The sequence below is a fragment of the Aythya marila genome (assembly GCF_965140915.1).
Source record: "Aythya marila genome assembly, chromosome: Z".
In the NCBI taxonomy this organism is placed as follows: domain Eukaryota; kingdom Metazoa; phylum Chordata; class Aves; order Anseriformes; family Anatidae; genus Aythya; species Aythya marila.
In genome coordinates, this window is record NC_139080.1 from 74,787,820 (window position 1) to 74,804,675 (window position 16,856).

At 46.9% G+C, this 16,856-nt stretch overlaps 2 protein-coding genes across 2 annotated transcripts; both read left to right on the top strand.

Annotated features, from left to right (window-relative positions):
- The first annotated feature begins 1,789 nt into the window (after positions 1 to 1,789).
- Positions 1,790 to 9,095, top strand: DNAJC25 (DnaJ heat shock protein family (Hsp40) member C25). Its single transcript, XM_082783527.1, has 4 exons — positions 1,790 to 2,110; positions 3,025 to 3,177; positions 4,993 to 5,463; positions 8,130 to 9,095. Exons 1-4 carry the CDS (start codon positions 1,814 to 1,816, stop codon positions 8,250 to 8,252), a joined length of 1,044 nt encoding a protein of 347 aa, XP_082639653.1. The 5' UTR covers positions 1,790 to 1,813; the 3' UTR covers positions 8,253 to 9,095.
- Positions 9,096 to 10,687: 1,592 nt separating this feature from the next.
- On the top strand, positions 10,688 to 15,115 carry LOC309890077 (guanine nucleotide-binding protein G(I)/G(S)/G(O) subunit gamma-10). The gene is made up of 3 exons (XM_082783528.1): positions 10,688 to 10,840; positions 12,514 to 12,645; positions 14,213 to 15,115. The coding sequence occupies exons 1-2, from the start codon at positions 10,760 to 10,762 to the stop codon at positions 12,637 to 12,639; spliced, it is 207 nt and encodes a 68-aa protein (XP_082639654.1). The 5' UTR covers positions 10,688 to 10,759; the 3' UTR covers positions 12,640 to 12,645; positions 14,213 to 15,115.
- The last annotated feature ends 1,741 nt before the right edge of the window (positions 15,116 to 16,856 follow it).

The following is a 16,856-nucleotide window of genomic DNA, read 5'->3' on the forward strand; positions in this document are numbered from 1 at the left end:
CGCAGAAACACAGCCCCGAGCCTTGCTGCTGCCCTTCATCCCGCACAGCCCAACGCTGAGTCATACGCGAGCTGCTCATTGCCCCTCACGCCAAAAGCAGCGCCTTGGCACGGCAGGGAGCGCAGAAAACATATATAAATATATATATATATATATAAATTATTATTATTATTTTTTTAAAGTTCCGTGGGCGAACGAACAGCAGGCCGGCCCCTGGAGCACAGGTCGTGCCCAGAGAGGGGGGGCAGGGACCCAACACGGACCCCCCCCCCCCCAGCCCCGGGGGACATCCCAAAATCGGGCACCCCTCGCCCTGCCGGGGGGGCTCCGCACCCAGCCCGGGGTCGCCCCCCGAGGGCACCCCCCGGGACTACACCTCCCAGCCGGCCCCGTCCCCAGCCGCTCCCCCGGCCGCCCAAGGGGCTGCCCCGGGCCGGGGGGGCTGCGGGCGGCTGCCCCCCATCCCTGTCCCCCTGCCCGAGCCCCCGCGGCGCTTACTGAGCTCGTCCTGGGCGGCCGCGGCGGCCGCGGCCATGTTGTGCTGCGCAGGGAGGGAGGGAGGGAGGGAGGGAGGGAGGGCAGTGAGAGGCGAGGCGAGGCGAGCCGCCCGAGCCCCGGCCCGCCTCCTTCTCCTCCTCCTCCTCCTCCTCCTCCTTCTCTTCTTCCTCCTCCTCCTCCTCCTCCTCCTCCTCCCCACGGCTCTCCCCACGAGGGGCAGGCGGCCCCCGCCCTCCCGCTTTATATTTAGAAAGAGCTGAGCCATCGCCCCCCCCCCCCCCCCGCCTTTCCCTTCCTCCTCCTCCTCCTCCTCCTCCTCCCCTCTCCCCGCCGCCGCACTGACCCGAGTCCATGCTGACCTCCATGCCGGCGCGGGCACACGGCTGGCGAGGAGGAGGAGGAGGAGGAGGAGGAAGAGGAGGAGGAGGAGGAGGAGGGACGGCAGAGCCTCGCCTCCCCCTAGCTGCAGCCGCTGCTGCACGGCCGGGGGCTGGGCTGTGTCGTGTCCCCCCCCCCCGGCTCCGCCCAGGGCCGGGCTGCCCCCGCCGGCTGGGATTTCTGGGGTAAAATCCAGGGATTTCTGCCCGGTGGGTTCATCCCAAGTGGAGCCGGGAGAGCTCCGAGGTCATCGCCCTGCCGGCGGTGGCACCCGCCCCGGTGTCGTGTGGTGTCGCGAAGCAGCGCTGTGTCGCGATAGGGGCACCTCCCCGACAGGAGAGGCGATCTCCTGGCTGGGGTTTGGAAGGGCAAGCGGTGAGAGATGAGCTGGCAGACAAAGAATCACGGAATCGCAGGATTTCTGGGTTGGGAGAGACCTCCAAGATCACCGGGTCCAACCTCTGACCTAACACTAACAGTCCCCGCTAACCATATCCCTAAGCTCTACATCTAAAGGGATAACGCGGTGCGATACCACCTCGCTAGGTTTTTTTTTTTTTTTTTTTTTTTTTTTTTTTTTTGAGGAGAGAGACGATACAACAATAAAAAAAAAAAAAAAAGTGACAAAGTGACAAAAAAAAAAAAGTGATTTCTGCTCTTTGTGATTTGGCACGGGGTCGTTAATCTGTGGGGCTGCGGGTGGGGGTGCGAGGCTGAAACCCGCCCCGCGGAGCTGCCCCATCCCTGAACCACCCGGGGCTTCGCCAGGGGAGCGTGGGGGTGGGGTGGGGGGGGCGTAATTATCTAGTAATTAACACTCGATAATTAATTAGGGGTGGCAATGATCCCAGCGCCCCGCCCTGCCGCCCGGAGAGCGCAGGCGCGGCCCCGGCCCCGCTCCCGGCCCCGGCTGTGGCGGCGGCTGAGGCGCTGCGAGATGGCGGCGGCGGGCGGCGGGCGGCGCTGGCTGCTCTGCCTCTGGCTGTCGGCGGCGCTGCTGCCCAGGGCGGCCCGGGGGCTGACGGAGGGGCTGTACTGCGGCCGCAGGGTGTGCTACGAGGTGCTGGGCGTCAGCCGGCAAGCCAGCAAGGCCGAGATCGCCCGAGCATACCGGCAGCTGGCCCGCAAGTACCACCCCGACCGCTACCGGGGCGAGCAGGGAGGGGAAGGGGGTGGCCCGCAGGCGGCCCACGAGAAGTTCCTGCTGATCGCCACCGCCTACGAGACCCTCAAGGTGAGAGGGGAGAGGGGTGGGGGGCGTTCAGGCTCGGGTGCGAGCCCCCCCGCTGGGCTCCGAGCCCTCTGTGGAAAGGGGAAGAGGGTCCCGGGGTGCCGCACGCCCCGCATGAGGGTTTGGTGCTTTGGGGTGAAAATGAAGGGGCTGGGGGCGTGTGGGGCGAGCACGCCTTCAAAAGTCATCTTAATCGGTGAGCTGGGGCTGTAAGGAGAGCAAGAAGTGTGTGGTGTGGGCGAGAACGCCGCCAAGGAGTGGAGGAGAGAAAGCTGGATGTGCTTCGGGTTGAATGGGAGAGAAAAAAAGGAAAACAAACAAACAAAAAAAAAAAACACACCTGGAACTCTTCACTCGTCTTGGGTAGAAAAGGGGTGCAGTGGAGACTGACAAAGTTACATCTCTCGTCTCTTTCTAGCCTGGGTGGAAATGAGAAAGGCAATCAAGAAGATGAGAACAATGAGGTTTTTGCAGTGGCCTCCCCTTGGGTAGAGTTCACGGCCCCGTAGGCTGATTTTAAAAGGTCTCAGAAACAGTGGTCGTAGTGGTTTGTTCATCTGTAAGCTGCTTCCTGAGCAATACCCATCAGCTCTAGTCCACCTGGACTTCCGATTCCAAAATTAACTCATTTCAGTTGCCTGTCTTTATTTCAGTATTAAATCAAGTCTTCAAGCGTGTTATTTATTTATTTAAGACTATGCACGTCAGGTGTGTGGGGGGGTGGTGAGTGTGAGAACAGATCAATTTAGTGTATGAGAGTAGGACCAAAGATTTTCCTCTTTGCTTCATAGTTGGTCGGGTTACTGCAAGTTTTTTTTAACAGCATGGTCATTCATGAGCTGTAAAACACAAATGCAACGGGGTAAGTGAAAACAGGCTTCTGAACACTTGCATATTTTTCATCCCTCATCCAACAGGATGAAGAAACACGTAAAGATTATGACTACATGTTGGATCATCCTGAGGAGTATTACAGGCACTATTATCACTACTACAGCAGGAGGTTGGCCCCTAAAGTGGATGTCAGAATCGTGATTCTGGTTACGGTGTGCGCCATCTCTGTGTTTCAGGTAAAATTTCATGCTTATTTGACAATGCTCAATGAATTTCTGAATCGCAGGAGAAGTATCTGCAGGTCTTGCAACATGCCCGGCTTTAAACAGCCTCAGCGAGGAGGTCTTTTTTTAATCTGCTGTGGTAAATTGCCGCGTGGTGCCCATAACAAATTTGAAGTCGGGATGTACTGAGCAGATTTTGACTGCTCTTGGTACCTTGGATGAAAGCACAGATGGTGTGATTAGTGATCGGTTTCCTGTAACAGAGTATTTCATGCAGGCAAGCGCAGCTCTCCCAAAGAAGTTACTTGGTTCTTCGTGGCAGGCTGAGAACAGCCTGTTCCTGAGCACAGACTGGAGCAGTGCTCTAGATAAGCATGCGTCAGTTTTTCAAGGTTCCCAAGTATTTTTTTTATTTTTTTAAAGAAGCCAAACTACTTGCAAACAAAATGTAAGAAGCTCAGAGAGCAGTACTAAACAGCAGGAGTGCAGTTTGATAACATGCATATCTTACATTGTAGTTGATCTTAAAAAGCAGTTGAGCGAAGTTGGCTTCACTGAAGGTGGTAGTTCCAAGTTCAAGAAAACAGTCTCTGGTTTAGATGAGAATACTTGTGCTCTTGCTGACAATTACTTCCTGGAAGGAGGTATATAACTTTTTGCTTTAGCATCCATTAGATTATTAGTTCAAAAATTCCTTTAAAAACACACACACACACAAAACCAAAAAAGGTGATATCTAGGAGGTAAAAGTACAGCTTAGTCTGTGGTACAGATGACTCTTTTTAGTTGGATATTACAAGGTAAAACAAAAAAATGTTGATCAGGATTTGAGAGCTTGGAATAATAAATTCCAGTGGCATACAGAGCCAAATACTTAATTTCTCATCAGTCTTGCTTGTAAACGCGGCGTTCCATTTCAGCTGTTATTTTGGCTGTAAGTGGAGGCACTCACTTTGCCTGCAGTCCAGCTTCCAGATGATTAAATACAAATTTACAGAGAATTAGCAAACTGATTTATCTTTCTCTTGCTTTCTGGTGTTTCCATTTCTTTGCCTTTGATACAATTATATAGTGTGTACCTGGGTGCCCCTTTGTCTTCACAAGTGGGTGTGCTGCCTGTGTAAAAATTCAGCAGAACATGTCACACTCACTCCAGCCACTGTTCTTTCTTTTTTTTTTTTTTTTTTTTTTCCCAATTGAAATTCAGAGGGTAACTGGAGATTAGAGTAGGATATTGTATCCTGTAAAGTCAATCCTGTCAGACTAATGAGATTGTGGCGTACTTAAGCCACATTTAATTAACTATGTAAAGTGGGTAATAATTTTATAATGAAATGTGCGTATACCAGCTACTTTGTTTATAAAGCTGAGGGGACTTCTGAGAATGGACATCAAAGCCTCACTTCAGAAGCCTCACTTAAGGCAATGTGAGATAACCATCTTCTCATGAAGAAACACAAATCGAACAGTGCCTTTACCCTCTGCTTGTCCTTCTTCATCGCTGTGTGTTGCTGTGTATACTGCTCGCACAGAAATATGTAAAAATATACTGCTGTTTCCCAGGCGCCTTATCATATTTGGATGAGTAATTGCAGCTTCTTTAATATTGCAGAAGTTGTGCTGTTACTTTCAGTTTTTATCCTTCCTGTAATAAAATAATAGTTAAAGGTATATGACAGCATTATTTTGTTTTTCCTGGCAAAACTCTAAGTAGAAATGTGTATAAAAACATGTTTGTTTGTTTGTTTTTTATTATTTGTTTGTTTGGCTTTTTGTTTGGTTTGGTTCTGGTTTTATTCTTTAACTTTTACTGTTGTTAAATTACAGTTCTTCAGCTGGTGGAGTAGTTACAACGAAGCTATCAACTACCTAGCTACAGTGCCGAAATACCGCATACAAGCTACTGAGATTGCCAGGCAACAAGGTTTACTCAATAAGACTAGAGAAAAAGGCAAGAACAGGCGGTCTAAAGAAGAAATCCGTGAAGAAGAGGAAGAAATCATCAAATACATCATCAAAAATAAAATAGATATAAAAGGCGGTTACCAGAAGCCCAAGATATATGATATCCTTCTATTTCAGATCCTTCTTGCTCCCTTTTACTTGTGCAAATACATAATTTGGTACTGTTGGTGGATTTACTGTTTCACTATTAAAGGGCAAGAATACGGTGTGGAAGAGAAGCTGTATATCATACGAAGATACATGAAAATGTCTCAGTCTCAGTTTGACAGCCTGGAAGACCATCAAAAAGAGACCTTCCTTGAACGGCAGCTGTGGATACGAGAAAACTATGAGGTGGGTAGCTGTGGTGGAGAAGCTCGTGTTGGTTATCCAGAGCTCATGGAGGGAGAGCAGGTGTTTTGTGGAGGTGTTTGGCACAGTGGTGTGAGGAGCAGTGCTTCAACTCTAGCTTTTGCTGCCTGAATTGAAAACTGTTAGAGAACCACTTGGTGTGCTTTCTTCATCTTCTCGTGCTTCTGTGCTGATGGGCAGCATCTCCTGAGCAGGCCCATGGATGGAAGAAGGGATTTCTTGGTCAGGGGTCATCTACCTGTGATTGTTGAGGAATCTGTGGATACAAAAAGTAACTGTATCTGATGACAAGCTGTCCTGTGAAAACGTAGTGTAACAGAGTTCTTACAGTAGGTTGAAGACCATGCGTTCTCCAAACAATGATACTTTTGTAATGAGGATTACCTGGATGACCCGAAACTCCTATTTTATCAGTCTCCTTAGCCATTAATTTGTGGCTTGTTGTAGCTGATAGAAGCTGACAGCTGATAACTGTCCCTTGATGGTTCTTTTGCCTTCAGCGAGTCTGGGGCTGTTCTTTTTACTGTGTGTCCTGCTCGACTGAAAATGGGCTATTAAATACCGGCACAACTGCTACTCTTGCCAGGGATAGCCAGTTACTAAACAGCCAGTGTGTAATTTTTCTCAAATTTCCTGTGAGAGTAGGGAAAGAACATGAGCCGCAGGATGCAGTACTGACGTCTTGGGATGCCAGGAGGTGGGAGAACTGACAAAATGCTGGTATGGTATCAAAGATCATCTGTGGGCCATCTGGGTGGGAGGTTTCCAGGAGAGGAATGGAGAAGAGGAACTGGGCCTGCTTAAAACAGGGTGATGCTGCAGCTCTGCTTGTTCTGGGAAAAGACAGCAGAGCTGCCTTTGCTGCTGCTGGTGGTGCACGTCAAAGATAAGAGAATACTTCCCTAAAAACAGTCAGAGTTGGATCAATTTAGAAACTTGAAGGGGAAAGTACCTTAACTTCAATTTTAGTAAGGAAAGGATTAGCCGACAGGTTAGCCATACACGTTGAATTAAGGTGGGTTTGCTTGAAAACAATCTGGAAGTCCAAAGAGGTGGTAATGTTAGTAGTCAGAGCAGATGGCATAAGTAAAATGCACGACAGGATGGATATTCCATGGCAGAAAAACCATGCACGCTGCTTCTAACTAGTATTGTTCTATTTGCTGAACATTAAAAAAAAAAAAAGCTGTATTTGTCAGGGGTGAAGTCTGCTTAGCCCAAAGTCATCTGTGGTGGCCAGCAGCTGATAATTGGTGAAGAATACAAGAAAGTTACGCTGACATAGCAATATTTATTCAGTGCAATAAGCGGTCTGGGAGCATCCTGAACAGGAAATGGTGTCTTTGTTGGTAGTAACTTTAATTATTTTTTTTTTAATAAACACGTCTAGCCACTTGAATGTATTAATACCGTCAGTGACTACAGAACCATCTGGTTGTGAGTTCAGCAGGAAGTGCAGAGGATGGCTCCTGTTTTTTTTTTTTTTTTTTTTTTTAAGTCACGCAGACACCTACTGATTGTTATTTTATTGGAAATGGAGATTAATCGTGCCTTGTTCCCTTTTCTCATAGTAGCTATGCTCCTCTGTACCACTACTATATCCTTACTTGAAACTCAATCGTGCCTTTTCTAAGCTGAAAAACATGCTTTCCTGTTTCTCACAAAAAGAAACACTGAAGTATCTACTACTTTGATCGCTGAGGTTGCCTATCTGCATATTGTGTAGTTTTTCCAGTGTCCTTCTAAGACTGACTGAGGATTCAATATATTGGCACAGCATGGAGCTAAATAAAAATGTTTTACTTCCTATGTTACTTTCCTAGTAATTTTTGAAGCTTGTATGATCACTGAACCTTGAGCGGGGGTATATCTATAAACCGATCTAGAATATTTTTTTAAATCTTTCGGATGCTTGTTCGGAACCTTAAATTTAATTTCCTTACAGGAAGAATTCAGATGACATAAACCTGGATGGTGTTGAGATATACACTGTCTATCTACATGAAGAGCCTTCCAGAATAAAAGTGTTGATACTGTTGCTTTTCTTAGATACGTGACTTTTATTGAAATCAGTGATGATACCATTTCTTGCCACGTTGTAATTACTTGCCATTTGGCACTACCTCTACTTACTGTAGGTATATTGACCTAGTTGAAAATTAAACGAGGAATAAAAAGATCCACTGCTGTGTAGCTGAAGGTGATCAGTCCTCTGTCTATAGAATAACTTCCAAATATGAAAACAACAGAAGTCAGAAGTTAAACTGCATTGAATGGTATGTGTGCTGAACAGGGACTCAAAATTTAGATTTTTGAGTAGATCTTTACTTTTATTCCGTTGACTGCACGAGCAAAGAAGTATAGTTCCTTGCAGCACACCATCTTTCAGTGATGTAGTTTTGCTGTCAGCAAAAATTCAGAGCATTTCAACTACAGCTCGAAGGCTCCTTGGCTGAAGGCTCTTACTCTGTGTGTTAGTCAAGGTCTTCTGCTACGTTGCAATTTGGGTACCTTCACAATCAGTAACGTGACAGGTGGTTGAATTGCTAACACATACAAAAACACCCCCCCCCCCCCTTACCCCCTGCTTTGGATTCACTTCAGCTGTTTCTTCAGCCTTATTAAAAACTTTTCTTTTTGTCCATCAGGTCTATAAACAAGAACAAGAGGAGGAGTTAAAGAAGAAGATGGCCTTGGATCCCCGATGGAAGAGGTATCGGAGGTGGATGAGGAATGAAGGACCTGGAAGACTGACTTTTATCGATGATTGAAAGTTGCTGAACAAAATGAGTGCTAGTGTCAACAGTCATCTGCAAAACTTTTCACTACATCATTCAGAGTTTTATCTGCTGTGGCTCAGCAGTGATCTAAAACTCAGGAATTATTAAGTCAGGCTGAAAAATAATACAGGTTTACCATTTTTATAAGTCAGACTTATTAAACAGGCTTAGCTCAGTGTATATATCTGACATACATGGGGATCTTAATGTGGAATTCATTATTTTAAATAATGTATTTTCTCAAAGTATTTCCTACTCATGATCGATGGAACCATACCTTTAATCTTTCTGAAAACCGTTTCTAGATCTGTCCTTGAAAGTCTCTGTTTTCCTTTTTAAACTGACGGGTTCCTGCAAGCGGACACTGGAAATTTGGAAATGCGTACAAAGGACTCTGCAGCAAGGGCCATTTCCTGCTTTCCTCTTCTCTCCTTCCGACTACTTTTCAACTTACTTAATTTCTGAAACGCCAAAATGTTTTTTGATGTAGACAATATGGGGATTATACCGGACTACTACTTTTGCTATTCCCGCTCCAATTGGAAATGAATTTTATTCTTTGTGGGAATAAATGATGCATGATCACCGTTTTGGTGCAAACAAGCCTTAATTCTTTGTTCTAGAGAGTGGTTCATGAAATAGCATACTTAAGTCTACTTATGTTTGGTTTTTAATCTTGTACGTTGGACTGTACCTAGCTGTTCAGAACAAGCGTACCAGTGAATATTAGTCTACTAAATGTGATACTTCTTTCACCAAAGTATTGGTAAAGGGAAAACGACCCTTTTGTTTAAAAGGGCAATTTTGATGCCTTATATAAATAAAATTTTCTATAATATACGTCCTGAATTTGTTTGCAATTCTACATCTAAAGTATTTTCTTATGCTTATCTCTTCTGATTCCTCTGATCAGACCTCAGAGTACTTACAATACAACACTACCCTCTACTTTCGTCTGTAACTCTGACCAGGTCAGAGTTTCCACGATTTACGATTTCCATCTTTCTGTTTAGGAATTTTATCGGGGGTATGTATCTAGATTGGGGTGCTTCTGTCTCTTCTGACATCTGTAAAAATCTGCATCTGTGCAGATTGCTTCTGGGAGAGAGTCTCTTAAACCTGCTGCTGCTTCCAAAGCGTGTAATAGCTGGAAGTTTTGAAATGCTTATGTTAATTTTTGAAGTAAGACGTTTATGATACTGCAGAAGTGACCTATCATAGAATCCTCTGTGTTGGAAAAGACCTTCTCCGAGTCCAACCATCAGCCTGACCTACTGAGTCCCATCACTAAGCCATGTCCCTTAGTGCTACATGTCTTTTAAATACCTCCAGGGATGGTCACACAACTACTTCTCTGAGCAGCCTATTTCAATGCTTGTAGAATTTCTGTCTTAATGTCCGATCTAAACATCCCCTGGTGCAGCTTGAGTCCGATTCCAAAGCTGAGCACAGTACTCGAGGTGCGGCCTCACCAGAGCAGAGCACAGGGGGACGATCCCCTCCCTGCTCCTGCTGGCTGCACTGCTCCTGACACAGCCAGGATGCCGCTGGCCTTCTTGGCCACCTGGGCACACTGCTGGCTGCTGTTCAGGTGAGCATCAACCAGCACCCCCAGACCCTTTCCTCTGCACAGCTTTCCAGCCACTCTGCCCTAGTAGTGCTGCTATAAACTTAATTCACTTTGTATTTAAAGGTCAAATCAGTTCTAAAACTTGTTAAAAAACACATCTAGAACCAGTTGTGTTTATTTTCATGAAGTAATCTCTCGGACCTGGTCTGGTGGGAGGTGTCCCTGCCCGTGGCAGGGGGTTGGGGCTGGGTGCCCCTCAAGGTCTCTTCCAACCAAACCATCCAGTGGTTCTGTGACCTTGTAGTACTAAGTAGGGCTGTTATATCTAGAAATCAGGCAGGGCAGTAATACCTAGAAAAGAAGCAGAGAAGTGCATGCAAGAGCATCCGTGTCTGTGGCCACTGTTTCACAGGCTGACAGCTGAAAGCTTGCACCAGCGCCTCGCTGTGTACCATCCTTCCCCTCCTGAGCCCGTGTGATAAGCTGGGTTGCACAAACAAGCAGGCAAGACCCAAACCGCTCATCTGTCTTCCCGTTTTTTTTTTTTTTTTTTTTTTTTTTTAGGTTAGTTTTGATCAAGATTAGTTTCCTGACCGGACTCTGAAGCAAGAAATGGGGCAGCCCGTGGGGGCGGCTGTGTCTCCTCTTTGTGTCCCACGGGCCTGGCAGCAGGTGCAGGAGGGACCAGAGCCGGTGTTCCCGTCTCCACCGGGCTGCAGCACCTATAAATAAATAAATAAGTAAAATAAAATACGGGAAAAACGAAATAAACCCAGCCGACTTTTGGCGGCCACCAGCTGGGGCTCTCCAACCGGGGGGGCGGAGCGGCCCCGGCCGCGGCCCCTCCTCGGGGCGGCTCCGGCAGGGCCCGGCCGGGCTGATCCCAGCCGATCCCAGCCGATCCCAGCCGCCCTCACCCTGTCGCGACATGTCGTCGGCCGGCAGCCTGAGCAGCATGCAGCGCCTGGTGGAGCAGCTGAAGCTGGAGGCTGCGGTGGAGAGGATCAAGGTGAGCCCGGCAGGGAGGGCTCCGGGTTGTGGGGGGGGGGTGTTGTTTTTTTTTTTTGGGGTGCCTCCGGAGCAGCTCCTCGTTAATTCTCCGCCAGGCTTCGCGGACAGCCTCCTCCTCCTCCCCTCCGGCCCGTGATGCTGCGACATGTCGCGACAGGCGGGGCCGGGCGGCGAGATGGGGAGCCGTGCCCGGCCGAGCCCGCAGGCTGACAGACAAAGGCAGGCAGCCCCGGCACCCCCTCGGGGGCTGTTAGGTGCCTCTGTTTTGTTTTGTTTTATTTTATTTTATTTTATTTTATTTTATTTTATTTTATTTTATTTTATTTTATTTTATTTTATTTTATATTTATTATTTCATTTTATTTTATTATTTCATTTCATTTCATTTCATTTCATTTGATTTCATTTCATTTCATTCTATTCTATTCTATTTTATTCTATTTTATTCTATTTTATTTTGTTCTATTTTATTCTATTTTTTTTTCTATTCTATTTTATTCTATTTTATTCTGTTTCCCACCCCAACCCGCCCTGTCCCTGCCAGACCTCAGGGGCACACCATGCCCCCCCCGGCCTCGAGGGTGTCGCTCCACCTGGGATGGCTCTGTGTAGGCACCAGATATCCCGGAGCCGGGCACCTCCAGGCCAGGGATTTACCCTGGGCTTGCTCGTGCTGCAGTCCAGCCTGGCCTCGGCGAGGCTCCCCTTTCCCACAGCATCTCTCTGCTCCGAAACGCCTCGTCTGGGTTGCTGGGTGCGCGGTGTAAAAGCAGGGAGGCTCACACCCAGCTGGTCCCCTCCGCATGGGTCGGCGTCGGCAGCCCCTGCGGTGGGAGCAAACATTGTTTTGGCTGCCCTGAGTAACACAATGCGCGCCCAGAAGGAAGCTGGGTATGAAAGGGGCTTTTAAAAATACACCCCATCCAGCTCCAGCGGCGATTTTGTTTACCCTGACAGCGAAAGAAGCAGACAGGAACAGTATTTTCAGAAAGAGGAAACCGTGTAGGAAAGAAGTGCCCCCACACGCCTTGCACGCGGGAGGCTGCTGCTGCCCTGGGACGAAACGTGGCAGAAAGCCTTGCACTAGAGGTGTGAGCAGGGGCACACACACACCGACGGGTGTGCAGAGCTGCCAGGTTTGCACCTCTGGCTGCCCCACGGGTGGGTTTGGGGTCCTGGCCTCACTGCCTGGGGAAGGTGACGGCTTGCACCAAAAGCTCCTCATCCTCGTCTTCTTCCGTCCTTGACTCGCTCCGCTCTCTGCTGCCTAACAGTTTGGAAGTAAAAGTCATTTTAATAAATGGTCCGAGGATACAAGAGTTCAAACATCAGCCCCAGGGAATGGAAAATCCTGCGGCCACGGTCCTGTTTTTTTTTTTACCATGAGGATGAACCCCATGGCACAGGCACCCCGGCCCTGCGTGTTCCCCTGGCTCCACACGGGCACGGCCTTTCGTGTGTGCTTCACCAGGGCTTTGTGGATGCCCGTGCTGATTTATTCAGCGTTTCAGACTTCAAGCACTGACTTGGCTGCTTCCCAGCTCCGCTTGACAGTGTTTCTTCGAGAGGAAATGCCTAATAGATGCTTGCGAACGAATTAGTTTCCTCTCTGGATTGTTTTTTTTTTTAAAAAAAAATTTTTTTTTTTTTTTGTTCTTTCCCTTCGCACAGGTCTCCCAGGCAGCTGCCGAGCTCCAGCAGTACTGCATGCAGAACGCCTGCAAGGACGCCTTGCTGGTGGGGGTGCCCGCGGGGAGCAATCCCTTCCGAGAGCCCCGCTCCTGCGCCCTGCTCTGAGACCAGGTAACAGCAGCGCCGTGCCACCACGGCCCTGGCTGGAAATTCACGCCCTGGCAGTGACGGTGGGAGTTGTTTCAGTGTCAAGTTCCAGAAATTTTATTTTATTATTGTATTTTTTTTTCATTTGAGCACCTCTAGGGTCATTAGCAGCATCCAAAATAATAAAAGCTGCCCCTGTGCATGCAGTGTATAGCCAGGCAGAAAAACAATCCCGCACCCAGCTTGGAGAAGTAAGACAAAGCTGTGCTGCTGCTTGCGTGCGCCGCGATGACAAGCTGATAGCCTAGGCAAGAGCCTTATTAAAAATGCATTTGGTCTCCTGCGTCGCGCCGCGCTTCCTTTGGTGGTGTCTGTCCTTAGGCTTTTTCTGTTGCTGTTGCTGATGCAGCACCAAAGCTGCTGGAGGCAGAGAGGAGCTGAGACAATCTGTAACCGTGCTCGTTGTAACCATTTTCAGCCCAGGTCTAAAGGATAAGGTGCTCCTGGCACTCTGTCTGCCTTGGTGCTCTGCATTGCTTGTACCTGCACAACAACCTGAGGGTGACCTTCCAGCACCGGCAGCCTCTGGTTTCCAGCTCTGCAGCTCTCTCTTGTGTCTCTCCTGTCTGTCACGGGGATGTGGTGGTCACAGGAGGGAGAAATGTCGTCCGTGGTAGTGGCTTTGGGCAGGATCACGTAGCTTTTTTTCTGGAAAACTGTACTTCTGCTTGGCAAGCAGGTGTGGAAGTAGGATATTCAGAAGGGGGTGCTCTTCTTTAAAATCAGGTCCTCCTGAAGAGCTGAACAAGCTGCTGGGAGAGAAAAAGCACTGAATTCTGTTATTTCTTTAAGAATGCTATCGAAGCAAAATTGAATGTTTTCTCTAACATCAGAATTTGAACTAGAATGCAGAGCACTTGTAGGATGTTTCCCTTCCCGCTGCCAGGGTTCCTGAGTGCGCAGTTGCTTTTGGCCTCATTAATAGCGCGGTTTTGATCGTTGCTACATAGCTTTGATAAAGCAGAAGTGAACCTGAAGAAAGGGAGCAACTGAGCCTGAACTATTCTTGCAGAAAAACTGGAGAAGGAAGAAGCACGAGCAGATATTCTTAATTTAGGTGCTGCCCTTTATTCTTCCTGAAAACAAGATAAAGTTGATGGTGAATGTTGCACGTGTTCTTCTGTTGTTAAAGCAGCCTTCCTACATTTGTTTTTTTTTTTTTGGGGGGGGTAATTTCTAGGGTTCAATTTTGATTGCATCATCCAGACAGGATATGAGACACTTTTCCAAGTTTGACTTTGATGGTTTGATTTATGCTGGTTTTAGAAATGGATAGCAGAACCTAACATATAATTTTATCATTTTCTGCTAATTGATCAAAAGTCTAGGAAGGAATTTAGGATCCTAAAAATGAGAAAAAAATTGAAAAAGCCAATACATACATTTTATAATATTCAAGGATGCCAATGCCCAACAAAGGAGAGTGGTTATTCTCTTTTTCCCAGTGCAAAGAAGCTTTCATGTTACAATTTCTAAGAGAGATGCCTCAGATAAGAAGACAGCATTTAATAACCCCTTTTTCCTTTTATAGGGAAGGTCATCGGAGAGCCTGCCTTCAAGCATGACATGAATAACTGCCTTTCCTTCTCAAGAAAAGTATCTCCGTGCCCTTACTTTTGTGTGGTTGAAGCAATCTCTTAGATATTTACCTGTTTGTTCTTGTGCACCCGTACCTCACTACCTTTTGCTAATGTTTTTACGGTTTTTTAATGTAACTAGCATTCTTTTCATAAAAGTCACCGTTGTTACTACACTATACTAACTGTACAAATATTACTTGAGAAGTTTACATTTTAAAAAAGAAAAACATGAATTTTTACCAAATTTCTTATTATTACCTTGGTAGGTTCTTACGCTGGAGTGATGGTAAAAGCTATTTGTATTTTCCAAAATAAAATGTCAAAAAAAAAGAAACGAACTGTTAAAACATAAGAGTAAATGCCATCAGTGTTAAAGAAATGCTCTCAGCTGCAATTTTTACTTACCGAGCCCTGAAATCAGCTGTTTTCCTTCAAGTGGATCTAAATCCATAAATGACACCTCTTAGGATCTGCTTAACACAGTATGTGCTGCAGGCTCGGTTTCTAAGCTGTGGGTCTCGTAAAAGTCCTGATGTGTTTGGTACTTCTCATAACTTGTACTCATAAACATACTGCCTTGCTGGAATCTCATTGACATGTTTAAAATGTAGCCAGACTGACCCTAAAAGCACATTAGTATCCAAAGACAGTTGCATGCCTAATTTTCACATTTTGAAGTACACAAAATTACGAAGTTCAGCAAGTAAAATACGGTTGGTCATTTGCCTTCATTTTTTATAGAGCACTTTTACAAGGACAACTAATTTTTTTACTAGGTTTTTCATTTTGTTTACTTTCTATTGTTTGTATTAATCTTCTAGAAGTTTGGAAATAAAATTCCTTTCCCTACTGGCTTTGATCTCATTGTTTAATTGCGAGGAAGGCCAAATTCATGAGTGAACTTTGAGGATACTTGGATTTTGCAGTGGGAGGGGAGGCTGCAGGCTGTTAGTGTTCTGGGGAGGAGAAAGTCACTGCTGGAATTTTAGGAAATGTGCCTTGTTATTAGAAAAGTTGAATTTACACCTATTAATCATTTTTGTGGTAAATAGTAGCTACATTATCAGGCCTACTTGCAAATGTTGAAGCTGTAAGGAAGAAGATGAATGGGGCTTTAAGTTATCTGAGCATTTAATTTTCATTAATACTAACTGAAATGGGACAACGAATGCCCGCCTGGTAGTTCAGTCTTTGACAGAAAGTTCTCACACTTGCTGTCTGGCAGGGACACGCTGAGATGAGAGTAATAACACCACCAATATGAATTGTGCCTCCAAGAGCAGAAGCAAAATGTTCTTCCTCAAGTGCCTTTCTTCACTCTGGCTTCCTTTTCATTGCAGGCTATGTGGCCGTGGCCGGCAGTTTTTCTTTTAGCACTTGACACAGGCACGTACTGCGGAAAGCTGGAGGAAATATTGCTGGTCTCATTTGCAGAGAGGTGGCCAGAGGCTCAGCCTGGGGTCAAAGCGCTCAGATGAGTGGGACGGAAGAAACCCCTCTGGTTTCTTGTACCCCCTGCAATAAAACCTGCCCCCAGCACCAACATTTGTGTCGGTGCCAGCCTGTGATGGAGGAGCAGCACCGTGCAGATGGGTGCCAAGCGTGTTTTTGAGGCAGCCAAGGAAGCTCAGAGGAGCCCGGGCAGCTGCCTGCTGCTGTGGGCAGCAGAACAGGGCCTCTCTGAGCTCCTCGGTCAACAGGGCCTTGTCTCCAGCTGCAGGCATCCAGAGGTCTGCACCGCAGCTCAGACAAGGCCCGGCGTTGTGTTTGTCTTCCCTGGCTGTAACAGGCGTCATCTGCAGCGGGGGGGACAACAGCAGCACCCTCTAACGCCAGCCAAGATGGTCTCGGCTCTCCACACGCTGCCTGAAGGCCTTCATGGCTGCCTCACAGCTGAAAGAGGACCCACAGGATGCCCACAATAAAACAAATCAAGTGAACGCATGGATCTGTGCTACGCAGGGCCTAACACACGACTTAAGGCCATGGTTTCTCACCCTCATCCCCCACAGCCCCATCGGCAAGGCTGTTCTCCCTCTAGAGGTGACACCTGCCAGGTTACCAAACCATTCAGAATTTGAGCCCAGCAATGAGCTCATCTGCCACTGGTGATTAGGAAATCACTCGTTCTCAGGCAAAAAGATGCAATAACAAAATTTCTGTAATGTTCCCCTCTCCGTCAATCTGGTTTGTCACCATGGTCTTGCCTTCCAGGATTCAGTTCTCTTGATAGGCTATTCATGTGGAGCAGTCAGTTACACATGTTTTAGGAAAAAAAAAAATAAAAAAGAGCATTTGTATAGTACAATACTAATTTTCCTCTACATGAAACAGATTGGACTGGCGGGTGGGAACCTCACCTGTGACAAATCTGCCTCTGTGTACATAATCTGCGAATGACTGAGAGTCATAAACAAATAAGTCTACAAGCCAAGTGGCCATCGCAAGCCCTTTTTCTTATTTTCCACAATATTGGTAGCACCTAAGTGTACAGTAACACTTTGCTACCTAAAGGAAACTGATCACAGATAGCACTCGAATTTTCTTACTAATCAAATGTAGACGGCACACGGTTTACCTTTGTTTTTATAGTGG